At 44.0% G+C, this 23,881-nt stretch overlaps 1 protein-coding gene across 18 annotated transcripts; it reads right to left on the bottom strand.

Annotated features, from left to right (window-relative positions):
- Positions 1 to 225: 225 nt before the first annotated feature.
- Positions 226 to 22,279, bottom strand: LOC118402149 (centrosome and spindle pole-associated protein 1-like). 18 transcript variants are annotated; one of them, XM_035800121.1, is made up of 28 exons: positions 20,883 to 20,989; positions 20,606 to 20,692; positions 19,473 to 19,551; positions 18,743 to 18,846; positions 15,454 to 15,818; positions 15,121 to 15,279; positions 14,542 to 14,633; positions 14,337 to 14,433; positions 13,710 to 14,039; positions 13,410 to 13,528; positions 12,992 to 13,130; positions 12,275 to 12,389; positions 12,149 to 12,187; positions 11,248 to 11,395; positions 10,941 to 11,075; positions 10,595 to 10,701; positions 10,228 to 10,377; positions 9,890 to 10,033; positions 9,595 to 9,711; positions 9,401 to 9,467; positions 9,183 to 9,309; positions 8,913 to 9,052; positions 8,479 to 8,619; positions 6,944 to 6,987; positions 6,763 to 6,823; positions 1,999 to 2,102; positions 1,562 to 1,703; positions 226 to 1,377 (listed from the first exon to the last, which is right to left on the bottom strand). In XM_035800121.1, exons 4-28 carry the CDS (start codon positions 18,749 to 18,751, stop codon positions 1,157 to 1,159), a joined length of 3,312 nt encoding a protein of 1,103 aa, XP_035656014.1. In that variant the 5' UTR covers positions 18,752 to 18,846; positions 19,473 to 19,551; positions 20,606 to 20,692; positions 20,883 to 20,989; the 3' UTR covers positions 226 to 1,156. The 18 variants fall into 18 exon arrangements, with proteins under 18 accessions (XP_035656014.1, XP_035655996.1, XP_035656008.1 ...); XM_035800103.1 differs by lacking the exons at positions 19,473 to 19,551; positions 20,606 to 20,692 and adding an exon at positions 22,197 to 22,279; XM_035800115.2 differs by lacking the exons at positions 18,743 to 18,846; positions 20,606 to 20,692 and adding an exon at positions 22,197 to 22,239.
- Positions 22,280 to 23,881: the final 1,602 nt, after the last annotated feature.

Genomic DNA, 23,881 nt, shown 5'->3' with positions numbered 1-23,881 from the left:
AGAACAGGCGGCAGGGTAGCCTAGTGGTTAGAGCGTTGGACTAGCAGCCGAAAGGTTGTAAGGTCAAATCCCTGAGCTGTCAAGGTAGAAATCTGTCGTTCTGCCACTGAACAGGCAGTTAACCCACTGTTCCTAGGCCGTCATTGAAAATAAGAATTTGTTCTTAACTGACTTGCCTAGTTAAATAAAGGTAAAAAAAAAATACTGGAGTGGAATAGTATCAAACATGGTTTACAGGTGTTTTATGAGCCGCTCTCCACTTAGCCACCTGTGAAATCAAGATGCACATTTGAGGATAATGTTTGGGTTAAAGTGTCTTGAGTGTCAGTTACATTGGAGAACGAGCTATACATTCATTTTTGTTAGATCAACTCTGACTAATGAGAATGTACAAAGGTTTAACTCTGCACTGATATGCACTAGAAGTAACTTTGTTGACAGACGATTCAGGTACATCACTATGCTATGTTATAAGAGACCCTATTTTCCTGAATGCAAATTTAAACAAAACTTTATCTAAAATAATTTAATTAGGTTGAAAATGAGGTCACATTTTCACATATTTTAAAACATGCCATTAACACAAGTTACATTAAAGGTAGTGCCATTATTATACAATGAATAAATATTAGTCTTTGGAACAGTTCAGGACATCAGGCTAAGGCAACCCTAGATCACTTTCTAATACGCCTTTCAGAGGATGGCAACAGGCGGGCTTAACTGATCTAACTAATAGACTTCAATAGTGCTTGACTGGAGAAAATGCCTGCACACACTGTCCTTATAGTAATGGAGTTGCCTACCATTCTCAGACAATCTGCATATTTTTCATGAAGGTACAATCTATGCATTTTTCACAAGAAGCTTAATTCTGCATTGCAAATTAACAAGAGGCATTTTCAGAGGTAGACCATGATACAAAAGCAAAGGGCTAAGTTAGTCAACATCAATCTAGAAGCTAAAGCAGATGAGCCTTCTGTGTTGAGGAGATACTGTGTCTTCATGACCACTGACGTAGATGCATCAAGCCAAGTGATGACAGTGTATAAACGTAGGCCCCCTAAACACTCGGTTGTACAGCTGATGTACAAAGCGTTTGACAACAGTTGCAATACAACTGAGTGTCTGCACAAAAATGTTTGGGGGGTGTGTAAGGTTAGCTATGATGGGTAGATGGGGTTTCCCAGTCCTGGACGGCAGACTCTCTGCTGGTCAGCCTCTCCCCTCGGGGGGTCTGACCGGTCATTAAGCGCTTCAGAGTCTCTGAGGTGCCTGGTCTGATCCAGGGCTCCATGGCAACCATATCCACTGAGCCCCGGGGTTCTGGGGCACGAGGGAAAACCTGCGGAGACGCATCTTCATCGCTAGACAGGTCTGCTGGACAAGAGAACAACCGTGAAGAGAGGCCTTTACAACCCATCCATCATCTTCTTCTTAATACTCATTCATAGAGATCTTCCAGGTAGATATAGATTGTTCAATTCTGGCACACTATGACAGCCTCTATGGTTTTATCTCTATGTAATCATTGCCATCTTCCAGGGCCAAGATCTTCACCCACCTGTTCTGCGGCTCATAGCCGGCAGCCTCTTGGTCCTTTGGTGGTTATGCCCTCTGCCATGCTGCTCAGTGTTGAGACTGGTCTCTGACTGGTGGGAGTAGTTCTCTGGCTGGTCCACAGGCTCTCTGGCGCACACCCGCTCCTAAACAAGCCAGAGCACAAGATATGACGGTAGAGGAATATAGCATTTTCAATGGAGAGCTGCCACTGGCCTCTTCATTTAAGAAGTGAGGCCATATTCACAATGTAGGGATCAGGGGCTGTTTGTGTCAAGCGTCTCAGTGCGGAATTAGGATCAGTTTAGCCTTTTCGATCATGAAAGGTTTGCAAGGACGGGGGAGGGGCCTGATCTGAGATCAGCCCCACCCCCTACTGAGACACTCTGAGAATATGGTCCCAGTCTCAAATAGTTCAGTTCAGACTGTCAGAGGACTTACATTGTGCAGGTCTGCCCTCTTGGCCAGCCGCCTCCTCTCCCTGGCTGAGAGCTGGGGCTTCTGCTCAGGTGTGGGGGGCACTGGAAAGGTTTCCCTCATGGGATCTGGAGACAAATCACTTCTTAAATATACAGTACCAGTCAAAAGTTTGGACACACCAACTCATTCCAGGGTTTCTCTTACATTTTTTACTATTTTCTACATTGTAGAATAATATTGAAGACCTCGTGTAGTAAAGCGTTATAAAATATTTGTATTTGTTTATTTCAGATTCTTTAAAGTAACTACCCTTTGCATTGATGCAATGTCGCCACACTTTGCACATTCAGATGTCATAAATCATCACTGCAGAGCTCTCCCTGTACTCTGCCGTGCCTTGATTGTATTACTGTTGATATCTGGAAATGGGCATGTACACCCTGGCCCATCTACTGTTGCCTGCCCCAATTCTGATTTCTGCTCTCGTAAAAGCCTGGGTTTTCTGCACGTTAACACTGGAAGCTTATTACCTAAGACGGATCAATTGAAAGTGTGGGTTCACAGCTCCAATCCAAATGTGTTGGTCATTACTGAGACGTGGTTAATTAAGGAATAGTGTTTTGAATACTGATGTTAACCTTTCTTTCAAAGGTGGGAGTGGCAATCTTTACCAACGATCACCTTTTAGTGCTCAGTTGTCTCCACCAAGTCTGTTCGCAAACAATTTGATTTGCTGGTTTTAAGCATTAAACTTTCAAATAGCTCTTTGTTGATTGTTGCTGGGTGCTATCGTCCTCCATCAGCACCAGCCTGTACCCTACCTGCCCAAATCTCTCTCCTGGCCCCTTATACTAAGTCTGAATTTGTCCTGCTAGGTGACCTAAACTGGAACATGCTTAAACCACCTGACCAAGTCCTAAAGCTTCCTCAGATTATTACCAATCCCACAAGGTATGACTCCAAACACACAGAAAAGGCTACTCTTCTTAATGTTTTCCTCACAAATAATCCAAATAGCGATCAGTCTGGTGTTTTCTGTAATGGTCACTGTTGTAATGGCTGCTCAGTGAAACAATCTGTCCTGATTTGTCATAGACACTTGCTAAAAAACTTTAATGAACAAGCCTTCCTTCATGAACTGGCCTCTGTAACATGGTATAGAATCAGCTGGATCCCCTCTGTCAGACGCTTGGACCTTCTTTTTTTATATGTTCAGTGGTATTATTAACAAACGCCCCCATAAAGAAAATGAGAATTAAAAACAGGTTCAGCCCCTGGTTCGACCGTGATCTTGCAGAGTTACTCCGCCTCAAGAATTGCATTTAGCAAAAGGCTCGGCACACTCAAGCTGACTGGCTATCGTTCAAGCAAAGAAATAAGTGTACTCAGGCTATCCGGAAGACCAAAGTTAGTTACTTTAAGGAGCAGTTCTCTCTTTGTGGGTCTAGCCCAAAGAAGTTCTGGAGAACGGTTAAAAATCTGGAGAATAAACCCTCCTCCTCACAGCTGCCCATGTCCCTTAAAGTTGTTGTGGTTGTTACCGACAAGAAGCACATGGCTGAGCTCTTTAATTACTCATTAGGTCAGGATTCCTATTTGACTCAGCCATGCCTCCTTGCCTATCCAACATTTCCTCATCTCCCACCCCTTCTAATGTGACTATCCCTGATGCTTCTCCCTCTTTTCCCCTGCCCCGATACAAAGTTTCTCCCTGCAGGCAGTCACTGAGTCTGAGGTGCTAAAGGAGCACCTTAACTTGACCCCTCAAAAAACCCATCTGGTTAGACCCTTTCTTCAACCTTTTTAACCTCTCTCTCCTTTCTGGGGAGGTTCCCATTGCTTGGAAGGCAGCCACAGTTCGTCCTTTATTTAAAGGGGAGATCAAGCTGATCCTAACTGTTATAGGCCTATTTCTATTTTGCCCTGTTTATCAAAAGTGTTGGGAAAACTTCCGCTCAGATTATGAATGTGTCACTGCAACCTAAAAGGTCCTCAATGATGTCACCATTGCCCTTGATTCTAAGCAATATTGTGCTTCTATTTTTATTGACTTAGCCAAAGCTTTTGATACAGACCATTCCATTCTTGTGGGCCGGCTAAGGAGTATTGGTGTCTGAGGGGTCTTTGGCCTGGTTTGCTAACTACCTCTCGCAAAGTGTGCTGTATATAAAGTCAGAAATCTTCTGTCTCAGCCACTGCCTGTCACCAAGGGAGTACCCAAAGGCTCAATCATAGGCAATCATCCATTTATATGCAGATACAGTCTTATACTCAGCTGGCCCCTCCCCAGATTTTGTGTTAAATGCTCTACAACAAAGCTTTCTGTGTGTCCAACAAGCTTTCTCTACCCTTAACCTAGTTCTGAACACCTCCAAAACAAAATCATGTGGTTTGGTAAGAAGAATGTCCCTCTTCACACAGGTTTGATTACTACCGCTGAGGGTTTAGAGCTTGAGGTAGTTACCTCATAAGTACTTGGGAGCATGGCTAGACTGTTCACTGTCCTTCTCTCAGCACATATCAAAGCTGCAGGCTAAAGTTAAGTCTAGACTTGGTTTCCTCTATCGTAATCGCTCCGCTTTTACCCCAGCAGCCAAACTAACCCTGATTCAGATGATCATCCTACCCATGCTAGATTACGGAGACATAATTTATAGATTGGAAGGTAAGGGTGCTCTCGAGCGGCTAGATGTTCTTTACCATTCGGCCATGTGATTTGCTACCAATGCTCCTTATAGGACACATCACTGCACTCTAACACTCTCATGCACTCTCATCTCTGTATACCAGGCGCAAGACCCAATGGTTGATGCTTATTTATAAAACGCTCTTAGGCCTCACTCCCCCCTATCTGAGATATCTACTGCAGACCTTATCCTCCACATACAACACCCGTTCTGCCAGTCACATTCTGTTAAAAGGTCCCCAAAGCACACACATCCCTGGGTCGCTCCTCTTAAGTTTGCTGCAGCTAGCGACTGGAACGAGCTGCAACAAACACTCAAACTGGACAGTTATCGCAATCTCTTCATTCAAAGACTAACCCTAACCATGGGAACTCTTACTGACAGTTGTGGCTGCATTGTTGTCCCTACCTTCTTGACCTTTGTGCTGTTGACTGTGCCCAATGTTTGTACCATGTTTTGTGCTGCTACCATGTTGTGTTGTCTTAAGTCTCTTTATGTAGTGTTGTCTCTATTGTTGTGATGTGTGTTTTGTCCTATATTGTATTTATATATATTTTAAAATCCCAGCCCCCGTCCCCGCAGGAGGCCTTTTGCCTTTTGGTAGGCCGTCATTGTAAATAAGAATTTGTTCTTAACTAACTTGCCTGGTTAAATAAAAATGAAAGCTTTGCACACTCTGGCATTCTCTAAACCAGCTTCATGGCTTCAATGACCTGGAATGCATTTCAATTAACAGGTATGCCTTGTTCAAAGTTAACTTGTGGAATTTCTTCCCTTCTAAAATCAGTTGTGTTATGGCAACAGCTCAAATAAGCAGAGGAACGACAGTCCATCATTACTTTAAGAAATGAAGGTCAGTCAATTTGGAAAAATGTGCAGTCACAAACCATCAAGTGCTAGGATGAAACTGGCTCTCATGAGGACCGCCACAGGAAAGGAAGACCCAGAGTTACCTCTGCTGCAGAGGATAAGTTCATTAGAGTTACCAGCCTCAGAAATTGCAGCCCAAATAAATGCTTCAGAGTTCAAGTAACAGACACATATCAACTGTTCAGAGGAGACTGTGCGAATCAGGCCTTCGTGGTCGAATTGCTGCAAAGAAACCACTACTAAAGGACAACAAAAAGAAGAAGACTTGCTTGGGCCCAGAAACACAAGCAATGGACATTAGACCGGTGGAAATCTTTCCATTGTTCTGATGAGTCCAAATTGGAGAATTTTGGTTCCAACCAGTGTCTTTGTGAGACGCAGAGTAGGTGAACAGATCTCTGCATGTGTGGTTCCCACCGTGAAGCATGGAGGGTGACACTGATTTATTTAGAATTCAAGGCACACTTAACCAGCATGGCTACCACAGCATTCTGTAGCGATACACCATCCCATCTGGTTTGCGCTTAGTGGGACTATCGTTTGTTTTTCTTCAACAGGACAATGACCCAAAACACACCTCCAGGCTGTGCAAGGGCTATTTAACCAAGGAGGGTGATGGAGTGCTGTATCAGATGACACAACCTCAACCCAATTGAGAGGGTTTGGGATGAGTTGGACCACAGAGTGAAGGAAAAGCAGCCACCAAGTGCTCAGCATCTGTGGGAACTCCTTCAAGACATTCCTCATGAAGCTGGTTTAGAGAATGCCAAGAGTGTGCAAAGCTGTCATCAAGGCAAAGGGTGGCTACTCAGAAGAACCTAAAATATATTTGGATTTTTTTTGGATACTCCATGATTCCATGTGTTATTTCATAGTTTTGATGTCTTCGCCATTATTCTACAATGTAGAGAATAGTAAAACCCTTGAATGAACAGGTGTCCCAACTTTTGACTGGTACTCAAGTCACTCTTTCCCTTACAAAAACTGGCGTGTGTCCCAAATGGCACCGTATTCCCTATACAGTGCCGTATTCCCTATACAGTGCACTACTTTTGACCAGAGCCCATAGGCTGCCTATAGGGCGCTCAGAGCCCATAGGCCACCGGTCAAAAGCAGTGCACTATTTGGGAAATAGAGTGCCATTTGGGATGCACGCCATGTGTTATTCCCAACGCACGCACACCTTCCCCTACTACCCAGGGACAGTAGTGAACCACAAGGGGCCTACCAATGAAAGCACTGTCAGACTCCAACAGGCAACCTCTCATAGGATCCCCCACTGCATTCCTCTGGGGAGAACAGAGTGTACAGGCTTAGTGACACACACAGACAAGCTGTACTGTACAGCAAATAAACCAGTGTACGTGGTTCAGTGCACTAGCTAAATGAACTGGTCAGTATAAACTCACCAAATAATGGTCTTGTTGCTGGGGTGGTGCCAGGTCAAAACAATCTGTAAAATGCAAAGACAAACAATTTAAGCCCCTTACAACGCCTGATAAGTTAGTTATTGATAGAGCAGTCAACGGGTCGGTGATAAAATATTATTTAATAGTGAGTCTGCGGACTGTGAGTAGAGGTTGATATTGTGTCTGAGGACAGTGAGTAGAGGTTGATATTGTGTCTGAGGACAGTGAGTAGAGGTTGATATTGTGTCTGAGGACAGTGAGTAGAGGTTGATATTGTGTCTGAGGACAGTGAGTAGAGGTTGATATTGTGTCTGAGGACAGTGAGTAGAGGTTGATATTGTGTCTGAGGACAGTGAGTAGAGGTTGATATTGTGTCTAGACAGTGAGTAGAGGTTGATATTGTGTCTAGACAGTGAGTAGAGGTTGATATTGTGTCTGGAGACAGTGAGTAGGGTTGATATGGAGTCTGTAGAGTAGAGGGTTGATATTGAGTCTGAGACAGTGAGTGAGTAGGGTTGATATGGAGTCTAGACAGTGAGTAGAGGTTGATATGGAGTCTAGACAGTGAGTAGGGTTGATATTGTGTCTGGAGACAGTGAGTAGGGTTGATATGGAGTCTGTAGACAGTGAGTAGGGTTGATATGGAGAGACAGTGAGTAGGGTTGATATTGGAGTCTAGACAGTGAGTAGAGGTTGATATGGAGTCTGTGTAGGGTTGATAGGGTTGATATGGAGTCTAGACAGTGAGTAGGGTTGATATGGAGTCTGGAGACAGTGAGTAGGGTTGATATGGAGTCTGGAGACAGTGAGTGGAGTCTGGAGACAGTGAGTAGGGTTGATATGGGTTGAGTAGTAGGGTTGATATGGAGTCTGATAGACAGTAGGGTTGATATGGAGGTTGAGTAGTAGGGTTGATATGGAGTCTAGGGTAGACAGTGAGTAGGGTTGATATGGAGTCTGAGACAGTGAGTAGGGTTGATATGGAGTCTGAGACAGGAGTAGGGTTGATATGGAGTCTGTAGACAGTGAGTAGGGTTGATATGGAGTCTGGAGACAGTGAGTAGGGTTGATATGGAGTCTGGAGACAGTGAGTAGGGTTGATATGGAGTCTCTAGGGTTGATATGGAGTCTGAGACAGTGAGTAGGGTTGATATGGAGTCTGAGTGAGTAGGGTTGATATGGAGTCTGGAGACAGTGAGTAGGGTTGATATGGAGTCTGGAGACAGTGAGTAGGGTTGATATGGAGTCTGGAGACAGTGAGTAGGGTTGATATGGAGTCTGGAGACAGTGAGTAGGGTTGATATGGAGTCTGGAGACAGTGAGGGTTGATATGGAGTCTGTCTGGAGACAGTGAGTAGGGTTGATATGGAGTCTGGAGACAGTGAGTAGGGTTGATATGGAGTCTGGAGACAGTGAGTAGGGTTGATATGGAGTCTGGAGACAGTGAGTAGGGTTGATATGGAGTCTGGAGACAGTGAGTAGGGTTGATATGGAGTCTGGAGACATAGTGTGTGTTTGGTGATAATGCTGCTGACCGTCAACAGGTTCTCTCAGGCTGTTGATCCTGCGCTGCTGCACCCTGTAACCAGCCCGTCTCTGGATGTCCACCCTCTGTCCAGCTCGGTCCCTAGGGGGCTCACAGTAACCATGACCTTCCTCCTTTCTGGAATCAACATCTGCAGCACAAACAATGACTTCTCCATTCAATACTGAATGACATCACTGATCACCCTGGTAAAGAGTAGTGCACTAAAAAAAGGAGTGTGACAGGGAATCTACACAACCCCAGTTGCTGCATTTGTTTGATGAACACTATGCTGTTAGATTTCATGTATAAGAATCAGTGCCTTGAGTTATGTGCCAATGGCACCCTATTCCCTAGTGCACTTCTGATGAGACCCTACATAGGGAATAGGGTGCCATTTGGGACCGGCCAAGTATTCATCAAACAATCGCTGTACTCCTTCACCTCTGTATTGGAGCTGTAGCGAGTCATGGATCCTATGCAGGTAGTTGGGCTCTGTGTTCCTGGAGGAGGGTCTCCTGACAGGGGCCTGCAGCCGCAGTCTGGCCATGTCAAACACATCCACCTGGGGCCTGTCCCTGAGCCTGGACAGAGTATGGGTCAGCCTGGAGACATAGCCTATAGATAGGACACTACAACTAACACACAGCCTGGACCCTTGGCTTGCTGAAGCCATGAGACCAACAGTGGAGGGCATCACCTCACCAGCCTTACCTATCACTCATAGGTGAGCCCAGCTCCTCCCACTCTGACTGCAGTAGCTGGACCTCCAGGCGTTTCTGCTCGCTACGCAGCTGTCTGCGCAGCACCGACAGTTCACTGATCACACCCCGCTGGTCTTCTGGTACGCACAGACAGACATCAGTATCTCAGAAGTTGAGAGAAAACAGTTGAACTACGATGTGTTGTATTATTGTGGGAGTCAGTGTTACCGGCAGCTCGCAGCTGGTTCCAGCGGGCTGGGACTGGAGGGGACTGGAGCCCTGATAGAGAATGCTCCTACAGGGGGAAGAGAGGAAGGAAGACCAGACCCAGTCATTCTCCACTAACCTCTCCTCACAGTCAAACTATTTCCCTCAATGGTAGTGTGGAAGAGGACATGCTGTGGGCTCTGGAAGTCACTCACAGACAGGGAGACGGCAGTAGAGCGACGGCTGTCCATGGACGGAGGTCTGGGGGTGTACTGGGGAGCCTGATACCTCTTCCGGAGGGTGGGGATGGGGGGAGACGGCTCCCTTGGTACCTATTAGACAGGCAACCACAATGTCATCACTCAACTCAGTTTCCCAGATTAAGTGGAGAGCTTTAAATGGAGATTCTCCATTGAGCATGATTTCTAGTCGAGGAATAGGCTTAATGTGTACAGTAAACCGCCCCTCGATGTTCAGAGGGTCAAACGGAGCGTTTTCCAGTCAGCTCACCTCTTCTAGACGTGCTTGTCTCTCCTTCTCATACTGCTTCCTCAGGGCAGAGTTCTCCTTCTCCTCTGCCTCTTTCTTCTTCCTCTCCACCTCTTTCTTTCGCTCCTCAGCCAGACGGATCAGCTGCTCATTCTTGGCTTTTTGCTGGAGGGAGAAAAACCTTGCTCAGTCCTCTGAAATGTGTGTGTGTTACAATAAAGATTTCCTGAACTGAATGACTCATGTCATATGATAGCATTCAGCTGATTGACATGTTACTCATACTAGTAGCTAAGAGTATTGCAGTGTAACCTAACGCTACAGCTCCCTTAGTTAGCCCTGGTCCAGTTAATACTGACCTCCATCTCCTTGCGCTTCTTCCTGTCCTGTTCTTCTTCATACTCTCTCTGGATGCGCTCCCTCTGCTCAAACAGCCTCTTCTCCTCCTTCGCCTCCTCCAGCCTCTGGCTCTCTCGCTCCTCCGCCTCCTTCTTCCGCTTCTCTTCAATCTAGGCAGCAGGACAGACAACCAGGGTAATCACTGTGTGTACGTGTATCCAATCACATACCGTAGCTGACTAAGGTAAACCAAACCATCAATGCGCATCAGTACAACATTGTTATTTAAGCTCCGCAATAAGCTTTTTTACGTGACTTAGTGAATTTCAGCTGATGATGTGAAAAGACTATTTTAGCCACACAGTGCCGAGGCGGGACATCCAGTACCTGTTGTTTGAGGTAAGCCTTGTGCTTGTCCTGTTCGTGGACTTGCTGTGGTGTGGGCCGGTTACCAAAAACACTGCCTCTGGCAAACAAAGGAGCCTGAACAAAACCTGTTGACAGAAACCCACCAGACAAAATAACATGTTAGCTGAGCCTGACACAGCGAGCTGGACAGGTTGTCAGGGTGCCACTACCACTTTGGGTTGTGTCCTAAATGGCCAATAGGGCTCTGGTCGGAAGTCGTGAACTATGTATGGAATAGGATGACATTTGGGACACACATTTCCTCTCGGTCCTGTTGCATATGCCTTATAGAGAATCACATCAATGTGAAAGCCCCTGTATCTACCTGAGACTCTGTGGGTGGAGGGAGGTCTGGTGTCCTCCTCTCGGAGTACTGTCATGGTGGCTGTCGCCATCTTCTGCCATGTCTCAGGGTTGATGTAGGCCTCCTCATTATGCTTGTGCATCTGGTGCAGATCGGCTGGTGACATTTCACATGATTATGATTAGCAATAAACTTTACGAAGGTCTTAAATATTACACATTCTTCCCTCTGCGCTCAGTCTCCAAACGTATGTCCACTGAAAGGTGAGAAAACACAGAGAATATGTGGACCATAGTGTGGAGGGAGAGAAGTCGCAGAGGGAACGTACTGATGAGGTTGCCCCTGCTGTCTCTGAGGGGTGCTCCTCCTCCCCCTCTCCCCCAGGGGTCGTGGTTCTTCATGTCGGCCTCCAGCTTGGCCTCGTACCGATCCCTCTCCTCCCTGTCCAGCCTCCGCCGCTCCTGTCTATCCTGGATCTGCAGTCAGGTTTGGATGGAACACTTTCATTAGAATACCAATTATCCAAAAATGAAGTTCGCTCACAGGACAAATAAAGTTATTCAATTCTGTACAACCCAGATGTGCTTTTGTCTTCACTGGTCATGTAAAGAGGACAATAGAGAAGAGTGCAATGGTATATTGATAGGCATAGCTATTGGTAAATTGCTGTGAGAATGTCTGTGGGAATGGGTTCAGAAAAACAAAACAAATCTGATTCTACAACACACCTACATGTAACTGTCAAAATAAACATCTTAATAGGGGGTTGGGGCACCACGACCCAGAACAGCTTCAATGCACCTTGGCATAGATTCTACTAGTTTCTGGAACTCTATTGGAGGGATGCGACTCCATTCTTCCATGAGAAAATCCATCAGTTGGTGTTTTGTTGATGGTGGTGGAAAACGCTGCGTCTCAGGCAGCGCTCCAGAATCTCCTATAAGCGTTCAATTGGGTTAAGATCTGGTGACAGACGGCCATGGCATATGGTTTATATCATTCTAATGCTCATCAAACCATTCAGTGACCACTAGTGCCCTGTGGATGGTGGCGGGGTCATAGACATGGTAGCCAAAATAATGGCCTGACCAGCATTTCTATTCATGATGGAATGTTAATTGCTGAATCACCCCAGAACCACACCTATGTAGAAGCACCTGCTTTAAACATGCGTTGTATCCCTCATTTACTCATGTGCATTAATTATTATGGCAGGACTTACATGTTACCTGGCAAAAAAGCTGACTGCTCCCTTTCCTGGTGTCTCCCTGCCGAAATAACACACTGTGACGAAATGCATGCAAGCATTGAGGAGAAAGACACTGCTGCCTTCCACAATCACATTCAAAATGTACCTGTTGTCTCAGTGCCTCCTTGTAACTTAACACACACTGTTTAGATGGCTTGATCTGCTCGGCGGGGAATCCTCCAATCCCTGAACCCATGATAGCAGCGTCACTGGCAGGTCTGCTGAAAGATTCAATATTTACGCACGTGTTCACTACTATGAAATACGTCGATGTAACAATTTGAAATGATCAATATGATGCAAAAAAGGTATGGCAAACGGGAGGTACACAATTGATGTGGTTTGTCACATTTCACGCGTTGATGCAATTCAATCTTATCACTGAGAAAGATGTTCCGATTGTCAGAGGAGAAGGGAGAGTGAGAGAGAGGACACTTATTGGGAGAAAGATGGCAGATGTAAGGGAGGAGGGAGAGCTCAGAGCTGTCCAGAGCTGTCCAGAGCAGACCAGTGCAGGCTGCAGTCGTCACTCAGCAGGGAGGGAACAACAGTCCTGTCTGTCCAGACGGCCAGTGAGCATGACCTTCTCAGAAGTCCAACACAGAGCACAAATAAGGTAAATTTAGAGGTGGTGCCCCCTATTGGTGAATAGAGAATACTACTCACCACCTGAAGAGACTAGCATCCTGTCCAGGGGGTAATTGTACATCAAGCTGCCTCAGGCTCCTGCCCTATGGGCCACTTTGGCTCAGACAAGGCTTACTTACTGAAGAGTGGATTTTGAAGGGAAGAGACAGGATAAGATGACTAGTAAGGTACTTACTGTGGAGGGGGCTCTGGATGGCTGCTCCCACTGTGCTGACTAGGAGGGCTGTGCTGTGTCTGGCTGGGGTGAGGCCCTGCAGGAGGGAGGCTCAGGTAGGACACAGGCTGCCCTCCTCCTGTCAGCAGGATCTGACCATCTAACATAGAACCACCAAACACTAATGAACATACTTTCAGTTAAACCAATGTCCACCTCTTTCTAAGTGTATAGCAACATGAGATGGGCTCATTTCCTAGCTAACGCACATGAAATATGTAACCCAATACATATTATATAATACCACAAAACACAAATTAGGCGAGATCATAGATCATACGCTTTCACTCCAATCAATCTATATATTTTTTTACTAGTATTTAACCATTTGAATCTACTGATGTAGCTTGAATATTTAACTTAGACTGGTAGTGCTTACAGTTGGCCGGGTTAGGGTCCAGTGGATTCCTTGCTCCATGGTAGAGGTAGACCTTGTCATAGGGACTTCTATGTGCATCTGCCAATGTGGATGGTGGATGAGGAAGGAAACCTGGAATCCTGAAACAGAAATTCTAAATCATACAGCAATGTTTAATTTTGTCAAACAATCTAGTGAATGTATCAGATTGAATAGATGAGGGGTGTATCCCAAATGGCACCCTATTTCCTATATAGTGCACCACTTTTGACCAGAGCCCTGGGTGCCATTTAGGATGCAGGATTACTGCTTCTTCGCTACCTGGGGGTGTCCATGTTCCTGTGAATGGCCTGGCTGTAAGGGGAGATGCCTCTACTGCTGAGGCCCAGGGTGTGGCTGTACTCCAGCAGGGGGGACTGGAAGGCCACGCGGGGCTGCTCAGGGGGAAGCCTCTCTCGGCTCTCCTCACTGGGTCTCCCATTTAACTCATCACCTGGTACGTCCACACCTTGGCCTAGTGGGTACAAGCTGTCATTTCTCTTTCTGGCATGGTCGCCACCATTCACTGCCCCAAGCGGTTTGATCCAATCTGCCTGTTTCTCCGGGTCAGTCGACCTTGTCACAGCAACTCTGAGCTCCAAATCCTTCTCTCTAATAAGACAAAGAACAGACTGTTCATGAGGTTCTCCCCACTAGTAAGCAGCAGTAATTTGGATCTTGTCCAATTATTAGGCAAAAGATCTGATCAAATTGGTCAAAAGACCAATTAGTGGCAAAAGATCAGAATTTGGCTGCCTGTGTAAATGCAGCCTTATAAACAAACCTACCTCATGACTACAATGCTGCTAAAATGAGTCTATGTAGACCATGTAGCTCATCTCACTAAGATGGATAATGTAAGGCTTTCTTCTTCACATACAGCAGGATCAGACAAACATGAACAACCACCTTTTCTTATTCCTCTGCTGTTCAGCTATCTGCTCCTGCAGCTCCTGCCTGTACCTCTCCTTCCTTCTCTGCAAGGCAGCATCTGCATCTGCAGCCCCTGTCAGACATGCCATATCACCACATTTTTTTTAGAAATATCAACAAATTAAACAAATCTAATGTAGTTAACCTTAGTTAAGAAAAATCTGAACAGAATTGGTCTTACCAATCATTAGTCCGGTAGCAAATTCGGGCTCGTCCTTCTTGGTAGAGGTTCTGGATCTTCCATTGGGTTTCATCCCTGCTGGTACCTGCAGCCTGGCAGATAGGACGTCAATAAGCACTCACAGTACACTTACACTTTACAGATAGAAAAATAGTGAGCGATAAGTGTCTGTGTTTTAGTGAAAGTGTGGTTTTTTGATCTGATTCTAGGCTGGTTTGGGGATTTCATATGATTTTATTGTATGAGAGGATTCTAAATCTCTACGAATAGCTGGCACAAGAAGCTTGAACAAGCCATGATCCAGGCACAACAGATGACAGTATGACATCAGCCCCATTTCATTTGTACTTTTCCTCCCAATGTCCCTGACAATGGAAAATTAAAACTGTAATCCAGATTAGATTAAATATTTCTGCAGTTGTTCACAGAAATGTACATTACTGTACAGAAAATGCACTGCGATAAAAATCCACAACAAAAAGAGAGCCATGACAATACAATCGTGTTCACTTGTACCAAATTGGCATTACCACAATCATTTAGAAATGCATGTTATTCAATAAGAATAGTTTGACGTACTTGGCTTTGGGGGTTAGAGATGATGTCCCCCAGCTTGCCTCTAAGTAATCCTCATCGGGAACAACAGACCCGTTAGTCTCCTTCCTGTCTGCATAATGACGCGTCTCTGTGTAGTCGTCAGGCAGCTCAACTCTCCTGTCCCTGAGCCTTGATATGTCCCTGCGCAAAAGAGGAAGGTTAACAATACTTTTTCAAACATAGACCAAGAGTCAAGCATTTAGCAAAGACCATTTCAGTAGAGACAATTAACCCATTACATAGCTAACATCTGAATCTATTACAGGTAAGTGCAACATCATGCTTTGTATCACAAAGGGAGTGTTTTAAGAACACCTGAAGTCCGTTTTGTAGTGTCTTCTTAGCCGCCTCCTCTCTTCTCCTCTCTCAGACCCAGTCTGTCTGAGCCTCCTCCTCTCCATAAGATCCAGATCTTCCTCTGTGAGGTCCTCCTCAGAGTCATAGTCCACTCTCACCAGCCTGGCCTTCTCTCTAGGAAGGAGCAGCTCATCCTCAGGCCTCAGGCCCTCCTTCCCACTGCCCTCCACCAGGAAGTGTCCTCCCCTGTGCAGCCCCCTCTTGCCTTCATTCAGCGTGGCTGTCTCTCTCCTAGAGGGGACCCTCTTAGGGTGCACCGGGGGTCTGGGGCTGCAGTGAACATCAGGGAGGTCTGGAGGAGCTCTGAGAAAGGCAATCTGCTCCTGTATGTATGAGGGGGAAAGGTTTAAGTTTAAGATCAACTTCTGGTTCCAAGCACCCTTTTTACGTTTTTTTACAGAAGAAGATTTGAGCAAATTCTCTTAATTTACTGAGACCTGTTTTACCAGCCCTTTCATAATAATATACACTCAGTATACCAAACATGATATTGAGTTGCGCAGCTCCCCTCTCGCCATGGACTCTACAAGGTGTTGAAAGCGTTCTACAGGGATGCTAGCCCATGTTGACTCCAATGCTTCCCACAGTTGTGTCAAGTTGGCTGGATGTCCATTGGGTAGTGGACCATTCTTGAAAAACATGGGAAACTGTTGAGCTTGAAAAACCCAGCAGCGTTGCAGTTCTTGACACAAACCGGTGCACCTGTCCTAGCACCTACTACCGTACCATGTTCAAAGGCACTTAATTTTTTGGGGCTTGCCCATTCACCCTCTGAATGGCACACATACACAATCCATGTCTCAATGGTCTCGAGGCTTAAAAATCCTTCTTTAACCCATCTTCACCCCTTCATGAACTACCTGTTCATGCATGACTGCACGGCCAAGCACAACTCCAACACTATCATTAAGTTTGCTGATGACACAACAGTGGTAGGCCTGATGACCGACAATGATGAGACAGCCTATAGGGAGGGGGTCAGAGGCTGTGTGGTGCCAGGACGACAACCTCTCCCTCAACGTGATCACGACAAAGGGGATGATTGTGGATTACAGGAAAAGGAGGGCCGAGCACGTCCCCATTCTAATCGCCGGGGCTGTAGCGGAGCAGGTTGAGAGCTTCAAGTTCCTTGGTGTCCACATCACCAATCAACTAACATGGTCCAAGCACATCAAGACAGTTGTGAAGAGGGCACGACAAAACCTATTCCCCTCAGGAGACTGAAAAGATTTGGCATGGGTCCTCAGATCCTCAAAAGGTTTTACAGCTGCACCATCGAGAGCATCCTGATGGGTTGGATCACTGCCTGGTATGGCAACTGCTCAGCGCCAACTGCAAGGCACAATAGAGGGTAGTGAGTACGGCCCAGTACATCACCGGGGCCAAGCTTCCTGCCATCCAGGACCTCTATACCAGGCGGTGTCAGAGGAAGGCCCTAAAAAAAATTGTCAAAGACTCCAGCCACCCTAGTCATAGACTGTTCTCTCTGCTACCGCACGGCAAGAGTTACCGGAGCGCCAAGTCTAGGTCCCAGGGGCTTCTAAACAGCCTCTACTCCCAACTCCTGAACAGCTAATCAAATGGCTAAGCAGACTATTTGCACCCCCCACACACACACACACACACACACTGCTGCTACACTGTTATCTATGCATAGTAACTTTATTAACCCTACCTGCATGTACATAATTACCTCAATTACTTCAACACCGGTGCCCCGGCACATTGACTCTGAACCGGTACCCCCTGTATATAGCCCCGCTATTGTTATTTACTGCTGCTCTGCTCCTTAATTATTAGTTTTTCTTATCTCTTACTTTTTTCTTTTTAGTTGTTTTCTTAAAACTGCATTGTTGGTTAAGCGCTTGTAAGTAAGCATTTCACTGTAAGGTTTGATTTGATTAATCTACACTGATTGAAATGGATTGAACAAGTGACATCAATAAGGGATCATAGCTTTCACATGGATTCACCTGGCCAGTCTGTCATGGAAATCAAATCAAATGTTATTTGTCACATGCACTGAATACAACAGGTGTCGACCTTACCGTGAAATAGTAACAAGCCCTTAACCAACAATGCAGTTAAGAAAATATTTACTAAATAAAGTTAAAAATAAATAAACGTTTTTTTTAAAAATCAGGCTATATACAGGGGGTACCGGTACCGAGTCAATGTGCGGGGGTACAGGTTAGTCGAGGTAATTTGTTCATGTAGGTAAGGGGAAAGTGACTGCATAGATAATTAACAGCAAGTACCAGCAGTGTAAAAAATAAAGGGGGGGGGCAATGCAAATAGTCTGGGTGGCCATTTGATTAATTGTTCAGCAGTCTTATGGCCTGGGAGTAGATGCTGTTAAGGAGCCTTTTGGACCTAGACTTGGCGCTCCTCTACCTCTTGCCGTGCTGTAGCAGAAAGAACAGTCTATGACTTGGGTGACTGGACCTTCCTCTGACCACCGAATACAGGTCCTGGATGGCATGAAGCTTGGCGCCAGTGATGTATTGGGCCATATGTACTACCCTCTGTACGCCTTACAATCGGATGCTGAGCAGTTGCCATCCCAGGTGGTAATGCAACCAGTCAGGATGCTCTCAATGGTGCAGGTGTAGAACGTTTTGAGGATCTGTGGACCCATGCCAAAGCTTTTTAGTCTCCTGAGGGGGAAAAGCTGTTGTCGTGCCGTCTTCACGACTGTCTTGGTGTGTTTGGATCGTGATAGTTTGTTGGTGACGTGGACACCAAGAAACTTAAAACTCTCGATGTGAATGGGGGTGTGTTCGGCCTTCCTTTTCCTGTAGTCCACAATCATCTCCTTTGTTTTGCTCACGTTGAGAGAGTGGTTGTTGTTTTGTATACTAAGTGTATATATAGATTTGGCTATTTGGAATGAACTAAGAGGCCTCAGTTGACAGAGCTTGATATAAAAATAGGCTACACATAGCACTTCTTAGGTTACCTTAGCAGCTCTCCTCTCACCAGGGGGAAGGGGTGGGCCTGGTTCAGCAGCATTCACATTTTATTTCTATAATTAAGGGCCAAATTGGCCAAATCAGCCCAAAGCAGAGATCATTGTTTAAAAATATATACATTCGGTAGAAGACTGCACTGACTCCTTGCACTCGTACCATTCCAGTGCTCTTGTTTATCACACACAAGTAAATATTATGGCCCATGTATGTATGTTGACAGGTTACACATTTGTAAGTTACAACTACATAATTTTTGGCATTGGTAATATTATTACCTGAGCCATGAAGTGTCTGTAGTCCAGACGGAGCTCTTGATGTAACTTCTGTTTCTTCCTCTCATAGTCTCTACCCAAAGGTAAACTTGGACAACAACTCTCCTCTGAAAAACAGAATGGTATACATGAAATAAAATATTTCCCATTGATCAGGATCTAGCTCTACCACAAAGTATCTTACAAATTGGGTTCATAACTTTATGAAACCTGCTTTTTTCATGACAGACTGACCGAGTGAATCCAGGTGAAAACTATGATCCCTTATTGTCACTTGTTAAATCCACTTCAATCAGTGTGGCTAAAGGTGAGGAGACAGGTCAAATAAGGATTTTTAAGCCTTGAGACATTTGAGACATGGATTTGTATGTGTGCCATTCAGAGGGTGAATGGCCAAGACAAAAATATTTAAGTGGCTTTGAATGGGGTATGGTTGCCAGGTGCACCGGTTTGTGTCAATAACTGCAACCCTGCCTGTTTTTTTATTCTCAACAGTTTCCTGTGTCTATAAAGAATGGTCTACTACCCAAAGGACATCCAGCCAACTTGACACAACTGCAGGAAGCATTGGAGTCAACATGGGCCAGCTTCCCTGTGGAATGCTTGGACACCTTGTAGAATCCATGGCCCGACAAATCAAGACTGGTCTGAGCTAAAAAGGAGGGGGTGGGGGAATGAAACTCAATATTAGGAAGGTGTTCTTAATGTTTTGTACACTCAGTGTATACTGTACCTTTCCCTTGTGCCGTGAACGACTTAAATGGAGGGATATTTTCCTTGAGTGTGTGGTCATAGGTCTTGTGATCTTTTGTCTGTTGATCCAGCCACAGGTCAGAAAATTGCAATAATTTGCTCAGCTGTCACCAAACACAAAGTAGCATGCATTTCACCCATGTCCAAGTGAATCATTCCACCTCAAAAAACACAAGAAAGAGACCAACATCTCAGATTGTTTTGAAATAATTTCTGTCAACAGAAAAATATAAGTTTAGCATTCCTACAACATTAATTTGTTGAAATATAAATGAATATCTGCTAAATTAAGATAATTGATTGCACCCAAATTGTCAATTTATAGGATTCATATAACGTTGTTAAATATAGCACCTAACATCTGATGAGTTAGACATGAGAAATTCACAACAATTATTATTATTATTTTTGTTTTAAATGGTCCCCCCAAAAAATGTCTCAACTATTCAAAGAAATTGGTTATTCTGATGGATTTGTTGCCATAGAAATGTACCTTGCTAAAAGGTGTGCCCCTTTCTTTTTATCGGTTATACAGAGTTGAACTCAGTTGATCAAAGTTACCTCTCGAACTGCTCAAACTTGCTTCGAAGGATAGACCTCTGGTCCATAGACTGCTTACAAGGTAAGAAAACCAATGTGTAATTTTTTTAATTGGGTGAACTATCCCTTTATAATGATGGGTTGGCTAACTCCACTTATCCTGAATGAAATGACTGAGCCACGAGTTGAGGACCAATTAAATCAGATTCCCTTCCTGCTGCAAAGATTATGTCATCATTCCCTTCATTTGCAGAAGATGATTGATTAAATATTTTATTAATCAAATTTGTTGCGTGTAAAAAAAATAGTAATGTTAAAATATATCACATTACACATTTAGTAATTTGAGAATGCATTTTACACTTCACACAGTCATAATTTTGTAGAATTTATTGATAGAAGTGGGGGAGAAAGGTGTTTTTGGTTGAGCATTGATAAGCACACCAAAGTCTGCATGAACATTAATAAAGACAACACTTCTAAGCCCATTTCACACCATAGCCTACTGAATTTGCAAGTTCTCTTTTCTTTCATTTTGACTTCGGCACAAATTCAAATGTGGCACCGACTCACCTGTGGATTGATGTTTCAGCATTGTCTCAATGAAGAGTTCTGCGTTCGACTAGCCATGTGGGGCATGCATGCACATTTACAAGCCTGCTACAGTTAGCGGCAGACAGACAAGCAATCTATTATTTAATTTCTCAGCGATCAAATTATTTTCAACAAAATAATGCATATCTATCTTATTTGTTTCTAACTACAGAAACGATTTCAGAACAATCTGAGATGATGGAATGACATTTTCAGCATTCTATCACCACAGTAAAAAATAAACACGGAAACACACCCTTATTTCCAGGTAAGGTGGATTTTGTATCCTCTGCTACTCTGGCCTTCTGTTGCTGGATGAATTTCTTAAGTTCATTATCCAGCTCCATTTATAATGCAGGCTCACTGTGAAAGTGACAGTGACAAAATTAAACAATGTCTAATAATACAGCTCAAATGTACTTGCAAACAGTATAACATTTACATTCTAGCCATTTAAGAACTTCTGGGTGAGAATATAATGTTACCTAGCTAGTAAATAGTAACGTCAATGAAATAGTTAAATAGTGATGTTGTTTACGTTAGTAAGCAATGTCATGAATTGTAAACATTTAGCTAGGTAGCTAACGTTTGCTTGTAGCCGCATTTTGGACTCGACAAAACAGCCTCAACAAGTCTAGGATTAACTACAGACAGTTTAACTTTGGTAATGTTTCCCTAAATGTATCTAGTTATGCTGTTGTAATATCATCTGATCATATTGCTGGCAAAGTATGATAGCTTTATTTACTACCAGCTCGCCAGAAATGGCCCGCTGTCTCTTTAATTTCGGTTGTCAAGCAACCACTGAACACAACAATAATCTGTGTAACGTTACCTAGCTAGCATTTAGGCCAGATCTTAGCTAGCAAACAAGCAAGCTACGTAAATGATGTTACACGAATTGGTTAGAATTTGTATAAACTAAATTAGCGAACGTTAGTTAGCTACCTGTTGTCTATAGTTAACGTTAACCTGATGTGTAAGCCAGCTAAAGGTTAGCTAGCTAAAACAAATCAACGACTAAATGCATGCGAGACAGGCATAGATGGAAGCCTGTTGCGGAGTTGGTTTTCTATATTAAAATGGCATAAACAGTACTCACCATTTGTGCAACCAAGATAGCTACTGGACTTGCGAACTTTTGCTACTCGGTTAGCTAGCTTAAACTACAAGGCCACAGCTGCCAACTAAGTAGCAACAGCCAGGTAGCTACAGTAGCACGTTATAACCGTAAATTTAGCTCGCGACCACCCAGCACCACCCTTCTAAAATATGAATTGTTTATATCTGCCAGATTCCTTCCAAGTGCGCACTTTGCTGTCTTTAGTTTTCACCAGTACTGGTTATTTCATAGAGAACTGATGGTCCTAAATATTCTTCAATATGTTCAGAGTATCTTGTCAGCAGCACTGCAAGTACTAACCAGAAGCACTGCAAGTGACGGAAAAAAGTATTCACTTGACCACTGTGGTCTTCTGCGCGATCTAGCGCCCCCGCTATCAATCAATTTGACAAATGCACCCCTCATGATACACTAGCATAGGTTGCTGTGCGGTGATACACCGCTTACCATTCATTTCACTGAAAGCAAAGCGGTGAGCAGTGGAGAGGGCGGGGGACCTTTGGGAGGTGCGAAAGTTGCGTGGGAGTCGGTGAAAAAGATAATGTTTTCCCAACTTTATGCAAATCACCAGCGTTGACCGCTGGGCGATGACCAATCAGAGTGGTTCCCAGAATAATTGGACGCTGTGCGATCCAATGATGGAGACTTTCTTCAGGGAAGATGGCTGACAGAAATACTGGGAGTGATTATAACGTCATAACAAATCATGCAAAAATGTAAGGTTGACAGGAATATGTTAGTTAATGTAGAGACGAACGAGTATGCATATTTATAATCATTAAGTTAATTTACGAAAATCGCGATTTAGCAAGCTAGCTGACTAGCTTAATGGGTGTATTGACATGAGTCTGAAATTGTAATTCTGGTTCTTTAATGTTTTAGGGACTCCTGAAACAACCAGCAAACCAGGGTGTCATCTTGTGAAACAATGGATGTAATAATCTAGCTAGCTAAAGCATTTACTGCAAATTGAATGTACAATTTTGTAAACTTGCCTTGCTGATATTTTCGATGCATTGCAGATAGATGAAATAATGTAGATAGCTATGTCCTTGCTTATTGTGCAGTGGAGTATAAAAATACCTGTATGCCTATGGATGTGTAGCTAGCGATCTAGCCGATCTGTGTATGGACACAAACGTTTGGTATACAATATTAGTTCAGAACCTAGCCATGAACCTCAGCTATCATCATAGCCAGTTGTGTCAACTTCAAAACAGTCTGAATGACATTAATGAAGCCTATGGATTGAGTAGAATATAATATAACTTTGTGCCAAGGATGCAAGTCGTATACATGTCGTTATTACCATGCATGAGATCCCACATCGTAGCCTGTACATTTAATATATTCACTGAAAATGTACTCTACCTTGGCAAATAAAGGTGCAGTTCAGGTATGAATGTCTGATTATTTTTGTCATGTCCAATACCAGGAGTATCAAATTCCAGTCTTTGAATGATTACAATTATACACTTCAACAGTGTTGAAATCTTGGTCCTTGGTTCATCTCAATATCTAATGCCCTTCATCTGTATTGATCTGATAAACACAGGATTAGGTGTAGTATTTCATCAAATGAGAGACTTAATTTCAACCAGTAGAGAATGTGAAACGCTTTATTGAAAGTTTATTATCCAAGTGTTATAAATACATGCATTATAAATATTCTAATTGTAATATTATAAATACAAGTTCAATCTGTACTTTACTGCACATCTGTTGTGCATTATAAAAACAGAGGAAGAAAGAGGTGGTGGCGAGAGAGGTGTAAAAGACAGAAAGGGAAAGAGGTAAGAACATAGGAGCAGGGAAGGCAGCATATGATTACTGAATCACAGTGATACCCAAATATTCTCTCAGTTGATCACAATTACATAATAGTGTTTCATCGGCCCGAAGGTTATCTTAAAAGCGGGTGAGGGCGATGATGGGACTGGGGGGTTGGCATCCTCTTTCACATCAAAACATATCTGCAGACAAGAGACAGATGGAGAGAGATAGCATGTTTAAGCCTGGTTTTATTTTGTATTATTACATTGTTAGTCATCATAATAATCATGAGGTGAAATGCAAAACTGACCTTGGATCATTAACTCTGGGACTACTGCATCTTTTTAATAATACTTCCT

This window comes from Oncorhynchus keta, chromosome 23 (genome assembly GCF_023373465.1).
Source record: "Oncorhynchus keta strain PuntledgeMale-10-30-2019 chromosome 23, Oket_V2, whole genome shotgun sequence".
Classification (NCBI taxonomy): domain Eukaryota; kingdom Metazoa; phylum Chordata; class Actinopteri; order Salmoniformes; family Salmonidae; genus Oncorhynchus; species Oncorhynchus keta.
The sequence above is the reverse complement of the archived record's forward strand: the minus strand, read 5'-3'. Positions and strand labels throughout refer to the sequence as shown.